The sequence below is a fragment of the Artemia sp. Qi Xiang Cuo genome, chromosome 15 (genome assembly GCF_049724085.1).
Source record: "Artemia sp. Qi Xiang Cuo chromosome 15, ASM4972408v1, whole genome shotgun sequence".
In the NCBI taxonomy this organism is placed as follows: Eukaryota; Metazoa; Arthropoda; class Branchiopoda; order Anostraca; family Artemiidae; genus Artemia; species Artemia sp. Qi Xiang Cuo.
The window spans coordinates 64,376,629-64,389,448 of record NC_142808.1 but is presented as its reverse complement, the minus strand read 5'-3'; the positions used below and the strand labels follow the sequence as shown (position 1 = coordinate 64,389,448).

General features: G+C 36.0%; 1 protein-coding gene across 1 annotated transcript; it reads right to left on the bottom strand.

The window, feature by feature from the left end:
* Nucleotides 1-568: 568 nt before the first annotated feature.
* Nucleotides 569-895, bottom strand: LOC148943985 (uncharacterized). Its single transcript, XM_089101314.1, has one exon. The coding sequence runs from the start codon at nt 893-895 to the stop codon at nt 569-571; it is 327 nt and encodes a 108-aa protein (XP_088957440.1).
* Nucleotides 896-12,820: the final 11,925 nt, after the last annotated feature.

The window sequence follows — 12,820 nt, the reverse complement described above, 5'->3', positions numbered from 1 at the left end:
TGTGCCAGGGTAGGAGCTTCACTGGGATCAATGCCCCACGCCGTGAGTCGATCGTGGATGATATCCACCCATCTCATACGTGGTCTACCTCTGGGGCGTTTCCAGCCGTTCGCAGTTGGATCGAAGTCAAATATAACTCGGGCAGGTGTTTCAATGGGTATGCGAAGTAAATGAACGTACCAACGTAGTGAGAGGGACTCAAGCTATTCGGACAGGGGTGATAATTTAAAGGAAAGAGGATATCCATGTTCCGTACCCTGTCAAGCCACCTAAAGTGTTCAATTTTGTGGAGGTGTTTTGTCTGGACAGCATCTACCTTCATGATCTGTGACTGCGTTAAAGGTCAAGTCTCTGACGAGTACAATACGACACTTGCTACCGAGGCAGAGTAGATGCGAGCTTTCGTGAGACGGCTGATCTGGGGTTTGTGGAATATTATTCTCAGTAAGCTTCCGAAAACGGCGTTCGCCTTTGCCACCCTTGCTGATATCTCTGCATCTAGATTTTCGTTTGAACAAACAATTGAACCAACGTAGGTGAACTGCTTGACTATCTCAACATCTTGCCCTTATACTTCTATAGTTTTCATGGGGCTGCATGGTGTCTTGTCCACAGGTAATATTTTGGTCTTGGTCCAGTTTACATTTAAACCAAGTTTTCCTGCAACAGATGCTAGCGTTTCCAGGGCAGTTTTGATGTCAGTGAGATTTTCGCATACCAATGCAACATCGTCAGTGAAGTTGACATCTGCGAAAACTCTTCCAGCAAAATCGATGCCAAACGGATGCGCCAGCAGTTTTTTGTTGAGAGCATGGTCCATGACACAGTTGAAGAGTTCGGGAGCAGCAGTGCAGCCTTGCCGAACACCATTTCTAAACTGAATTTCTGGTTCCATTCGTAACAATAGAAGTTTCAGGAGGAGGGCTGCCAACCCAACCGTCCCTAGATGCATTTGGGTCTCTGGTATTACAAAATTGAAATACTTCTTACAAAACAAAAATAATTCTTACAAACCACGTATACATCCTAGGAAATCACAAAATCTTCTTATGGACCAAAAATTATTCTTAGAGAACAAAAACACATCCTAAACAATGCCAAATGATTCTTACAAATACAAAATACATCCTAAAAAATCAGAGATTGTTCTTACAAAGTACAAAATACTTCTTACAAAGCAAAAATAATTCTTACAAAACAAAAATATATTATAAGGAATGACGAATTCTTCTTATATCATACAAAATACTTCTTACGAAAAAAATACTGCTTACAAAGCAAACAAAAAATATTTCTTACAAAACATGAATACAGCCTAAGAAATCACAAATTCTTGTTACAAAATACAAAATACTTGTTACAAAACAAAAAATAGTTCTTAATAAACAAAACAAAATAATTTTTACTAAACAAAAATACAAAAATAGTTCTTATAAAACAAAAAATAATGCTTACAAAACAAAAATAAATCCTAGTAAATCATAGATTTTTCTTACGAAGCAAAAATAATTTTTACAAGACGAAAATACATCATAAACAATCACAAATAGTTCCTACAAAATACAAGTTCATCCTAAAATATTAGAGATTTTTCTTACAAAACACAAAGTACTTGTAGCAAAACAAAACATACTTCTTACAAAGTAAAAATACATCCCAAAAGATTAAAAATTCAAACTTCTTCCAAAACAAAAAATATTTCTTACAAAACACAAATACATCCAAAAAAATCACATTTGTTCTTACAAAGCAAAAATAATTCTTACAAAACAAAAATACACCCTAAGAAATGGTAAATTTCTCCTGACATCCTACAAAATAATTCTTACGAAACAAAATACTCTTAAAAAACTAAAATACATCCTAAAAATCAGAAATTGTTCTTACAAAACGCAAAATACTTGTTACAAAACAAAATATACTTCTCACATAGCAAAAATACATTTTGCTTTGTAAGAATTATTTTGTATGATGTAAGAAGAATTTGTGATTTTTTAGGATGTATTTTCGTTTTTTAAGAATTATTTTTACCTCGTAAGAAGATTTTTTGATTTCTTTGGATTTATTTAGGTTGTGTAAGATTTTTTTTGCTTTGCAAGAATTATTTTATGTTTTGTTAGAAGTATTTTAGTTTTGTAAGAACAATTTGTGATCACTGGGGATGTATTTTCGCTTTATAAGAAGTATGTTTGTTTTGTAACATGTATTTTGTGTTTTGTAAGAACAATTTCTTATTTTTTGGGATGTATTTTGTTTTGAAAGAATTTTTTTGTTTCGTAAGAAGTATTTTGTATGATGTAAGAGGAATTTCTGATTTCTTAGGATGTATTTTCGTTTTGTAAGAAATATTTTTGTTTCATAAAAACATTTGTGATTTGTTTGGATGTATTTTTGTTTCGTAAGATTTATTTTTTGTTTTGTAAGAAGTATTTCTATTTTGTAAGAAAAACTTTCGATATTTTCGGATATATTTTTGCTCTGTAAAAAGTATGTTTTGTTTTGTAACAAGTATTTTGTGTTTCGTAAAATGATTTCTGATTTTCTTAGGATGTATTTGTATTTTATAAAAGCTACTTGTGCTTGTTTAGGATGTATTTCGTTTTGTGAGAATTTTGTATGTTTCGTAAGAAGAATTTGTGATTTCTTAGGATGTGTTCTGTTCTGTAAGATTTTTTTTTGTTTTGTAGAAGTATTTATGTATTTTTGTTTTGTAAGAATAGTTATTTGCTTTTTAAGAAGTATTTTTTGTTTCAAAGCAAGTATTTTGTATTTTGTAATAGGAATTTGTGATTTCTTAGGATGTATTCATGTTTTATAGATTTAATTTTTGTTGGCTTTGTAAGAAGTATCTTTTTCGTAAGAGGTATTTCCTATGATATAAGAAAAATATGCGATTCCTTATGATTTGTTTTTGTTTTGTAAGAATTATTTTTTGCTTTGTTAGAAGAATTTGTGATTTATTACGATTTATTTTGTTTGTAAGAGCTATTTTTTGCTTTGTAAGAAGTTTTTGGATTTTGTAAGAAGAATTTGTGATTTCTTAGGATGTTTTTCTTGTTTTGTAAGAATTATTTTTGCTTTGGAATAAGTATTTTATACGATATAAGAAGAATTTGTGATTTATTAGGATGTATTTCTATTTTGTAGGAGTTATTTTTGCTTCACAAGAAGATTTGTTATTTCTTTGGATGTATTTTCTTTGTTTTGTAAGAATTTTGTTTTGTATTGTAAGAAGTATTTGTATTTTGTGAGAAGACTTTATGATCTTTTCAGACGTATTTTTGCCTTGTAAGAAGTCTGTTTTGTTTTGTAACAAGTATTTTGTGTTTTGTAAGAGCAATCTCTGATTTCTTAGGATGTATTTTTGTTTTGTAAGAACTGTTTTTGATTGCTTAGGATGCATTTTGTTTTATAAAAATTGTTTTTGATTCGTAAGAGGATTTTGTGATTTCTTAGGATGTAGCTTTGCTTTGTAAGATTTTTTTGTAAGAAGTATTTGTATCTTGTAAGAAGAATTTGTGATCTTTTGGGATGTAGTTTTGCGTTTTACGAATTTTTTGTTTCGTAAGAAGTATTTTGTATGATGTAAGAAGAATTTGTGATTTCTTAGGATGTATTTTCTGTTTTATAAGTATTTTATGTTTCGCATGAAGTATTATGTGTGGCGTAAAAAGAAGTTTGTGTTTGGTAAGAACAATATTTTTAATCTTTTTGTACTTTATAAGAATAATTGCTGTTTTTTAAGCGGTGTCGCTGTCTGTCGCTATGCCACTCTGCTCTCAAGGTTGAATTTTTTCATGCCTTGGATCTATTAAACCCCATGAAAATAATAAAAAATACTGAAAAAATATTAAAATACGGAAAATAATCTCTTAAAATTCTCAAACCTCGGGCCATAAGTCCTAGAAAATATTAAGAATATGAAACAAATGTTTAAAATATGGTATATACTACTACTAATATTAAGAACTCACCGCAGCATCAAGCCGCCTGAGGTCAACACAGCTACGCACGCTCCTCTTCCACCCCAATCTATTCAAAGCCTCCCTTTTTACATCCACCCATGAAGTTCTCATTTCCTTTAAATCTTTCTTTATGACGTCCTCCCACCCCAGACGAGGACGACCTGCTTTCCGTTTAGCCCTAGACGGTTAGCCGAAAAGAACAATCTTCGGCAATCTGTCATCCTTCATCCACCCAACATGCCCCAACCACCTCAACCATTTTTTATTATAGCCCTAGAGAGCGGTATTGAACCACATTTTTCGTAATAGCCTATTGTTTGACATACGGTTAGTCAGCCAGGTACCCAGAACACTCCTTAAGCAATTTCTCTGGAACACATCTAGCAAATCTTCATCGCCTCAAGTGCTATCATATCCTTGGTCAAAATTCCCTCCCCCTAGGGTTTTGTAAAACTATATAGCTTTGCCATTCCGCTCTCGAAGTTGAATTTTTTCATAACCTGGATCTATTAATCCCAGGGAAAATAATGAAAAATATGAAAAAAAATATTGAAATATGGATAACAATATCTCAAAACTTTCAGACCTCAGGCCATAAGCCATAGAAAATGTTAGATATATGAAACAAATTTCAAAATATCGAAAATTATCCCTTAAAACCCTCAAATGCTAGTATGTCCTTAGTCGAAATGGTCCTCAGATGTGTATGAAAACGGTGTAACAGTGCCATTCTGCTCTCTAGGTTGAATTTTTATATTTCTTGGATCTATTAAAACCGAGGGAAATAACGAAAAATATGAAGAAATATAATAGGATATTGTAAATAATCTCTTAAAATTCTCAAATCTCGGCCCATAAGCCCTAAAATATGTCATATGTGCAACTCTCTTAGAAATGCCATATGTGCGATAATGCCTTCTAGAGGCTGCTGTGTATCAAGTATCAACCACTCAGTGTCACAGGCTCGGTATTGGCATGGAACATCACAATTTAGCAATGAAATGGCAAGTTTCTGCTGTACAATTATAAACAATGGTAATTTTTTAGTTCACAAATTTTATTTTGAGAGAAAAAGGTTGAAAAATCCATATTTGTGATAATTTACCCTCTTGAGGGTGTTGTCGGGGGTTGTATATAATGCCACGCTGGTCTAAACTCTTTGGAATTATCGGAAAAAACACTAGTGGAGGTTTTTTCATTAATTTTAAACTATCAATTCTTGTGTAAGTGAATGTTTTTGCTGGAAAAATACCCCGCCCGAAAAGTGTCATGTGTGCTATAATGCCTTCTAGAGGCTGCCGTGTATCAACCATTTTGTGTCACAGGCTCGAAATTAGAATGGAACATCGCAGTCAAGCAATGAAATGGCAAGTTTCTTCTCTCCAATGAAAAAAAATGGTAATTTTTAGTTTACAAAATTTGCTTTTGAAAGAAAAAGGTTGAAAAATGCAAATGCGTGATAATTTACTCCCCATAGTTGTTTTGGGGGTGGTAAATTCTTAGGATTCATCGGGAGAAACGCTAATGGTGGTTTTTCATTATGTTTAAAAAATCAATTCTAGTGTAAGTGAATATTTTCGCTGGAAAAATGCCCACCCTCCCCAGAAAAATCTCAATTTTGCAATAGTACCGTCTAGTGACTGCCATGTATTAACCATTCAGTGTCACAGAATCGGAATTAGCATGGAACATCGCAGTCTAGCAATGGAATGGCAAGTTTTCACTGTCTAATTAAAGACAACGGTCATTTTTTAGTTTACGAAATTGGTTTTTGAGAGAAAAAGGTTGAATATATCCTAAGATTGAAAATGTAGACTACGTAGATGCCATGGAGGATAGCCGCGTAATACCATGGTGTTGTGGGGGTCTTTTGTGGAACATCATGAAAGTTTTGGCTTGCAAAATGACAAGGTGGGTGAATATTCATCAGCTTAGCTCAATGAAAACGTGGCGCTTTCGTTAATAACTTTCAGAATTACCTAAATATTGCCAAAATTTGCATCTAATGTCAACCTTGCCCGTCTGAAAATGATTGCTAGGATGTACTCTTCTTTAATCCATGGTTCTTTTTGCTTATACTTTATTCTTTATAGGCTTTTTCACGTTTTATTTTTTCTTTGTCGTGGTTTTAATTGCATTTGTTGGTTTTAAGTAATAAAAACTTTATTTACAAAGGTCGGTGTTTTTTAGATTTGTTGTTAAGGACGAGTCTTCAATACCTAAGCGTTTACACAATTTAAGGCTCTTGTAGTCCCATTTCACCTTTATTACTAAAAATACATTAAGAACAATTAACAATATTATCTGGTATCATTCTCTAGGAAAACATTGGAAACAATAGTGTCTAGAAATATTTCCCCTCCACGCGTTTTGCGTCATCCATGTTACACATGGCGACGAAAACATGGCATGCACTTGAATCCATCCCAGTCTTGACGCAACCTATACAACCTATTGTAAAATACTTGATAACTTCAATTCAGGACATTGAATCAGGCTTGAATCAGTACATTTGACAGAATCCTAGGATGTGTGTCTGGTGACGTCATTAGAATCTCAGGTGTCGTGGAATAGATTTTTTCTAGAATATATTAACCAGATCAAAATACTGAGAATAGCAGGCTAGTTTTGGAGCTTTTGGCATTGTTCTATTGGATGAAGGTTGACCTTTCAATTCCTGACGAAGAAAAAGAGCTAAAAAACGTCTTGAAAGACAGAAAAAAAGAATAAAAAGAGAAAAAGAAACGCTTTGAACCTTTCGGGCGAAAAATAAAATCCCAAGAAAGTATTATGTGACAGTCATGTGTGCGCTGCCATTACGTAAGATTTGTGCTCTCATTATGCAACGTATGCGCTGTCATTACATAAACTGTACGCCGCTATAACATAAGATATGTGCCGTAATTACGCAACATGTGCGCTGTCATCACTTGAGGGATGAGCCGTAATTGAGTTCTTCCCATTAAATCTATGTATGATTCCATCGCCCTAAATAAATATATTTAGTCAAGTACGATGGCGTCATCCATATTCCAATTGGAGACAGGGGTGTGTCATGGGAATCTTGCCAGCTGTGTTCCTTCTAATACTGTAACAAGATTGCGTCATCCATATTACACATGGACACGGGTTTGTTATGGGAATCTTGCCAGCCGGCCGGTAGAAACAGGGACTGAATTTTACATATGCGACGACTTTAGGGATTAGTAGCTCCACTTATCTGGCGTCTGGAAATCCTATGCTAATTTCCTATCTTGCAGCTTGAATTCATGGATAGGATACTACTCAAATGAGAAAATGCACGAAACACATCTGTGAATTATGGCATCAGCTTCATATTGAGCTTTGAAGAATTTGACAATGTTTTAGGGAATTGTGCAACTATCAGGTTATCATCACCTTCCCAGTGAAAGAGTGTACTGGTATCGGTCACACAACCTAGTCATTCATGTAAATTGAGAAGTCCCCAGCCACATCAGATTTCTCAGGATGAAGAAAAACCTACAGTTTAAAAATAACAATGAACTCAAGGAAAGCTACAAAATGGCTTAAGAGAGTGCTCTTAGATGTCTTGAACACTAAACTTCATAAAATTTTCCATGAAGGAACAAATGATATTCTTCTTTGGTCGTCACAGTTGTAAAGTGTTTATCCAAGGAAAACTGATTTTATTTTGATAGAAAGCAAGAGTTCTAGCTTTTTCATGGATATTCCTACCAAATCAATCTTTACAGTGAGTGAGCAAAGCTTAAGCAAGAGCCAACATTACCCTTTGGTCCAGCAATACCCCATGTAGGGTATTACTAAAACCCTACTAGAACCTAAAACAGCTGCCCTAACGTAAGTGATAGAGCCATGGTTCAAAGGTGGTCATAAATCTATTCTATGTTATTGAAAAAACACTCCTATACAATGTCTTCTTTGACATTTCTCACAAGCCAAAATCTTCTTGCACAGCTTCATTTGTAAGGAATTCGTGCCACAGTCACTGTACGTGAATATTACTTGAAGGGGTGTTATCTCGAAGAAACCAAAGTTATTGATAAGAAAGAACGTGGTTTTTATGATTACAAGTTAGATTAAGTGGTTTTGGGTACAGAGTAGAAATATAGAATAACTAATGAACGGGCTCCGACTAGCTATTCAATAGAATTTCCTGTTATTCAATAGGTTCAGTCTCAAATATAGACCATGTGGCATACACCAAACGTGAGGGGCACAGGGAGCGTACTAATGGGAAGTCACTCCACCGACCACATCCCAATTGAAGCATGTGTTAATGTGGTTATCCCAAAGGTCAAAAGTACTTCACAGTGGTATGAAATAAAAGATTGGTCAAAGGCCGACTTCCCGCTTTATCAGACAGTGCTGAACACGACACATCAGAAGATCAGCGTGCCACTTAGTCTACTACAAGCCAACGTGCATAGGAATATCCAGGGATCTAGAATACAGGTTAAAAATTTCTGTGCTGAAATCACACTTGCACTACTAACCGCAGAAAATGCTGCTATTCCCATTAGGAAAATTCGTAAAGCAACTGAAATCCCGGGGTTCTCAAAGAATTAAGAGCTAGTGAAAGCATGTCAGGATGCTAAGTTCTTGTTCTCAGTGTGGAGGGAAAGTGGCCGTCCTAAGTTCGGTGTGCTGAATTGTCTTTGTGTACACACAAAGCGTAAATTCGAGAAAGCCCTCAAGCAGCCCCGCGTGAATGTGAAAAATGATTATACTGAGAGAGTAAATAATGATCCAAGTCATTTATGGAAAGACCGCATGAAAGATCGCCCAAACACGCCTAAGTCCATGCTTAGTGATCCAAATGACTGGCGAGCTTACTTTACGATCGAATTTAGTGCCCCGATTCCCGATGTAGCTAAACCGCATACCAAAGAACTTGAATCTGTGCTATCAAACTCGACCTTTCCGGAATTTACCATATCTGTTTCAGATGTAACTGCAAATGCCTATAGCCTGAAAAAGAAAAAATCAAGAGAAGTTGAGTGTTTTTGGGCACTTTACCTTGTGAACGGTACTTGTCTTTTGTATGAAATGTTAACATTATTGTAACAGATAATATTCGTTGTCGGTTTTGTACCCGATATTTTCTGTACAGGCTAACTTACGCCCATTCTGAAAAAAGGGTGCCAGCTATACTATGCTCCTCGTATCGCCCAATTACTGTATTGGCAGTTTTATGCAAGCTTCTAGAAATGCTTATATTGTCAAATGTTAGACACTGTTACCAAATGCCAAACCACCCGTTTGATTTTACGGTGGGTCTCGGTTTTGCTGATGCTCTGTTCACCCTTGCTGCTATTATGTCTGATTCTGAGGCAACGGTTGATCAACTAGTTATTGGCTCTTTTGATGTGAGCCGGGCTTTTGACTCGTCGGTGCACGCGCAGATCTTTCTAGAAGCGTATAAACGAGGGCTAAATTTGTGCATTGTCAGAGTATTATATTATATGTACAAAAACCTTAGAGCGCAATCAAAATACCCTCAAATCTGGTCGAATCCGCTGTTGTACCAGTCCGTAAAGGAGTCAGACAAGGTTTGGTTGTATCTCCGAGCATGTACAACAATAGTATCCTGCCGGCGCAAGCCCAAGTAGCTACTTCTTGTGTTTCAAAAGGGATAGATTTTTCATTGATGACATATGCTGACGACTTGCTTAATTTGAACAGGTCCGCTTATCGACTATCGAAGAACTTTGATGTGTTGAATAGGGAATACAACAAAGTAGGTTTGTCGTTTAATGTGTCAAAATTTGACATCTTGTTTTTCAATGTGGAGCAGTGCGAAGAAGAAATCCATTCGGGTTATTCAGTTGTGAAGCCATATGAGAGTATTACTTACGTTGGTTTACCAATCGGTCAAAGCCTCCACTCCACCGGTACGCTGCTTATACGCCACGTAGATGTGAAAATCTGGATTGTGTACGGGTCAATTATTGGTAATAGACAACGGCTCTGCCGTAAATATCTTACGTCGCTGTATAATGCCATTGCCCTTCCACACGTATTATATATAGCACCTTTTTGGAAATACCTGTCATCTGCTCAGTGTGCCAAAGTAAGAGTTCCGTTTTTTCGTTTCGCAAAATTCCTTCTGAGACTTCCACCGTGGACGAGTAACTCCTATATCATGCGTAATTATGGTGTATCCAATCCAACAGTCACCGAGAATTTTTTGAAAAACACTAAGGGAAGAGCGAACCCGTTGCTAGCCATCCTGCGCCAGTAGTTTTGCTAATGTACATCAAATATCTTTGGCGATGTTCCCTATTGTGACTTTTGTTTTCTTTTTCCTTTGTTACACTTCGTTTTAATTCCATGTGAATTTTTGGGCGATAAATTTACGTACATACTTACTTATTAGTCCCTAGTACTAAATTAACTGTTTTTCAATAAGTGCAGTGATGATTTGGAGAAGTACTTCTACAGTATGGCAGAAGTCAAACTTCGCACTATTACTTTATACTACTAGTTCATACTTCATACTACTTCAAAAATTACTCAGTATTTTTTGGACGTTTGTTCTCACTTATTTGTTTTATACTAATATGTTAAGACATTTTATTATCAATTGCTAAGTAATTGTTTGATAAGCTTTATTTATTTCATAAATAATGGAGAATCTGAGTAAGAGTCAAATAACGCTGCACTAAGTAAACATCGTAACAGTTTACCAGTAACTATGGTCTTGAGCATTAATGGTTTAAAGGGAGAATCCCTCCGTATATGCATTGCAAAGGTCGCAACATTTTAATTATTCTTTATGGAAATTTATGTTCGTTTTAATTTCATCTATTTTTTTTTCAAATTTTTCTTCGTTTTCTGTTGCATTCACTTGTTAAAACCAACTTCTTTCAGGGGCGAGACTAGAGTACAATCGTGAGGGGCGGGGGGGTGGGTGGGATTATGACAAGGGTGCCAATAAGCAAAATCTGGAGGGGGGTCCAATGTGACAAAAATGCCAATACTTGACCAAATTGACAAATTTATTCTAAAAAAAAGAGTGAAAAAACAGGTAAAGAGGGTGCCCGAAAAATCTCGGGGCCCAGGCCCCTCCCGTCCCCCTGCATCTGCCATTGACTTCTTTTCATTTTAAGTTGAACTTAACCCTTTCGCGACTGATGGGACATCACATTCCTAATATGTAAACAACGTTTTGGTGCTTCTAAATTGATTGCTACAGTAATAAAACCTGTTCCATCGTGTTTGACCTTTTTTTTAGCCATTCGATTGATGAGTAACAAGTGAAAATAGCGCTCAGTTTGAGTTATTTAGCTGACGGTGAAGTTAGGCTGTTTGTTTTTTTCAGAAAAGGTAAGAAGTCTGTTTTTATATTTGTGATAGAAACTTACAGCGTAATAAGATCAGAGTAACAATTTCAACAGTCATTGCTGATGTGTAATGAAACATTCTGGTATAAAAAATCTGATAAATCCATTTGGACTCCCCCAGTGACGGGTTCTATTTTTGGGACCCTGCAATCCCAGTGGTCAAGGCCCTTGCGTGGTGGTGACTGTGAAGTCCCACTGGTCGAAGTCGACACGATAACAATTTTTAAAATGCTCGACAATAAGCAATTTCTAAAGCAGCAGTAATCTTGGAATTGTTTTCTTCTAGTTTACCTTAATTTCGTATGGCTTATGGCTTTTTGATTTAACTGACCTTGCTCATCACACACGCGAACTCTCACTCTGTCTCTTACTTCTTTTTTGCCTGTTAATAACGCCTTTCTCTCTCTTTTTTAAGGCATGATTATACAAAGAAAGAAAAACTCCTTCTTTCATTCTCTCTCTCTCTCTTTCTCCCCCTCTCTATTTCCCGTACGATTTTGTTTAATAATTCATCCTTTTTCCAGACCATGCGAAAGCGAATGTCAACCCACTAAGGACTATAATGGACAGATTAGAAGCGTTGGGAGACGATCTTAGTGATTTAAATCAAGATGATGACTAGATTCAGTAGACTGAAGAGATGGAACTGGATCTACAGGAAAACACCGACACAGAGAACAATGCTTTGGGGCCTGACCTGACTGACATGGCATCAGGTAATGTTCTCACAAGTTCAGACATACCAAACAATGGGCAGACTTGCCACTCATTTCTTCAATCCAACCGAAATTGATCCTTGCCTTGTTTCGCCTTCAACTTCATCAGCACCAACTACGTCTTATGCAGCTTATCAGAGAAAGAAATATATAAGGCCCCCGACAAGGAAGGCCAAAGTCGTTGAACCAAAAAAGGACTTGGAAGAAAGTCGTCGCAAAAACCACATCAGTTGAACTTGATAAATCCTTAGGCTAATTTAGAGGAAACTGGGAGTAAATCAACTCCTATCAGTTTTTTTTTCTCACCTGCTTGAGCAATGAGCTTTTTCAGCTTTTTGGTTTTCAGTCAAATCTTTATTCACGTCAGAAGGGCAGGAATATTAACGTAACCGACAATGAAAGGCATTCCTTGGGATAAAACTGTTAATGGGGTACCACCAACTTCCAAGAATGAGAGATTACTGGGCTACTGATCCTGACCTGAGTATTTCTTTTGCATTGTCAAAGACGTCGAGAAATAGATACAAAGGTGTTCTAAGAAACTTGCATGTCAGAGACAAACTGACAGTCACAGCTGGTGAGAAAGATAGGCTTTTCAAGCTGCGACCGATGATTGACCTGCTAAACTTCTGCTTCAAGCAGATTTTCGGCTAAAAATTTGGACAGACTGTGGTCGGCCTAGGTCTGGTAATGTTTTTCTCATTAAACAGAAAACTAAATTAGAATTTAAGAAGTATCTAAAAAGTGTCCAATACCGAGGGCTTGATCTTCGCCTAAAGATTGGAGGAAAGTA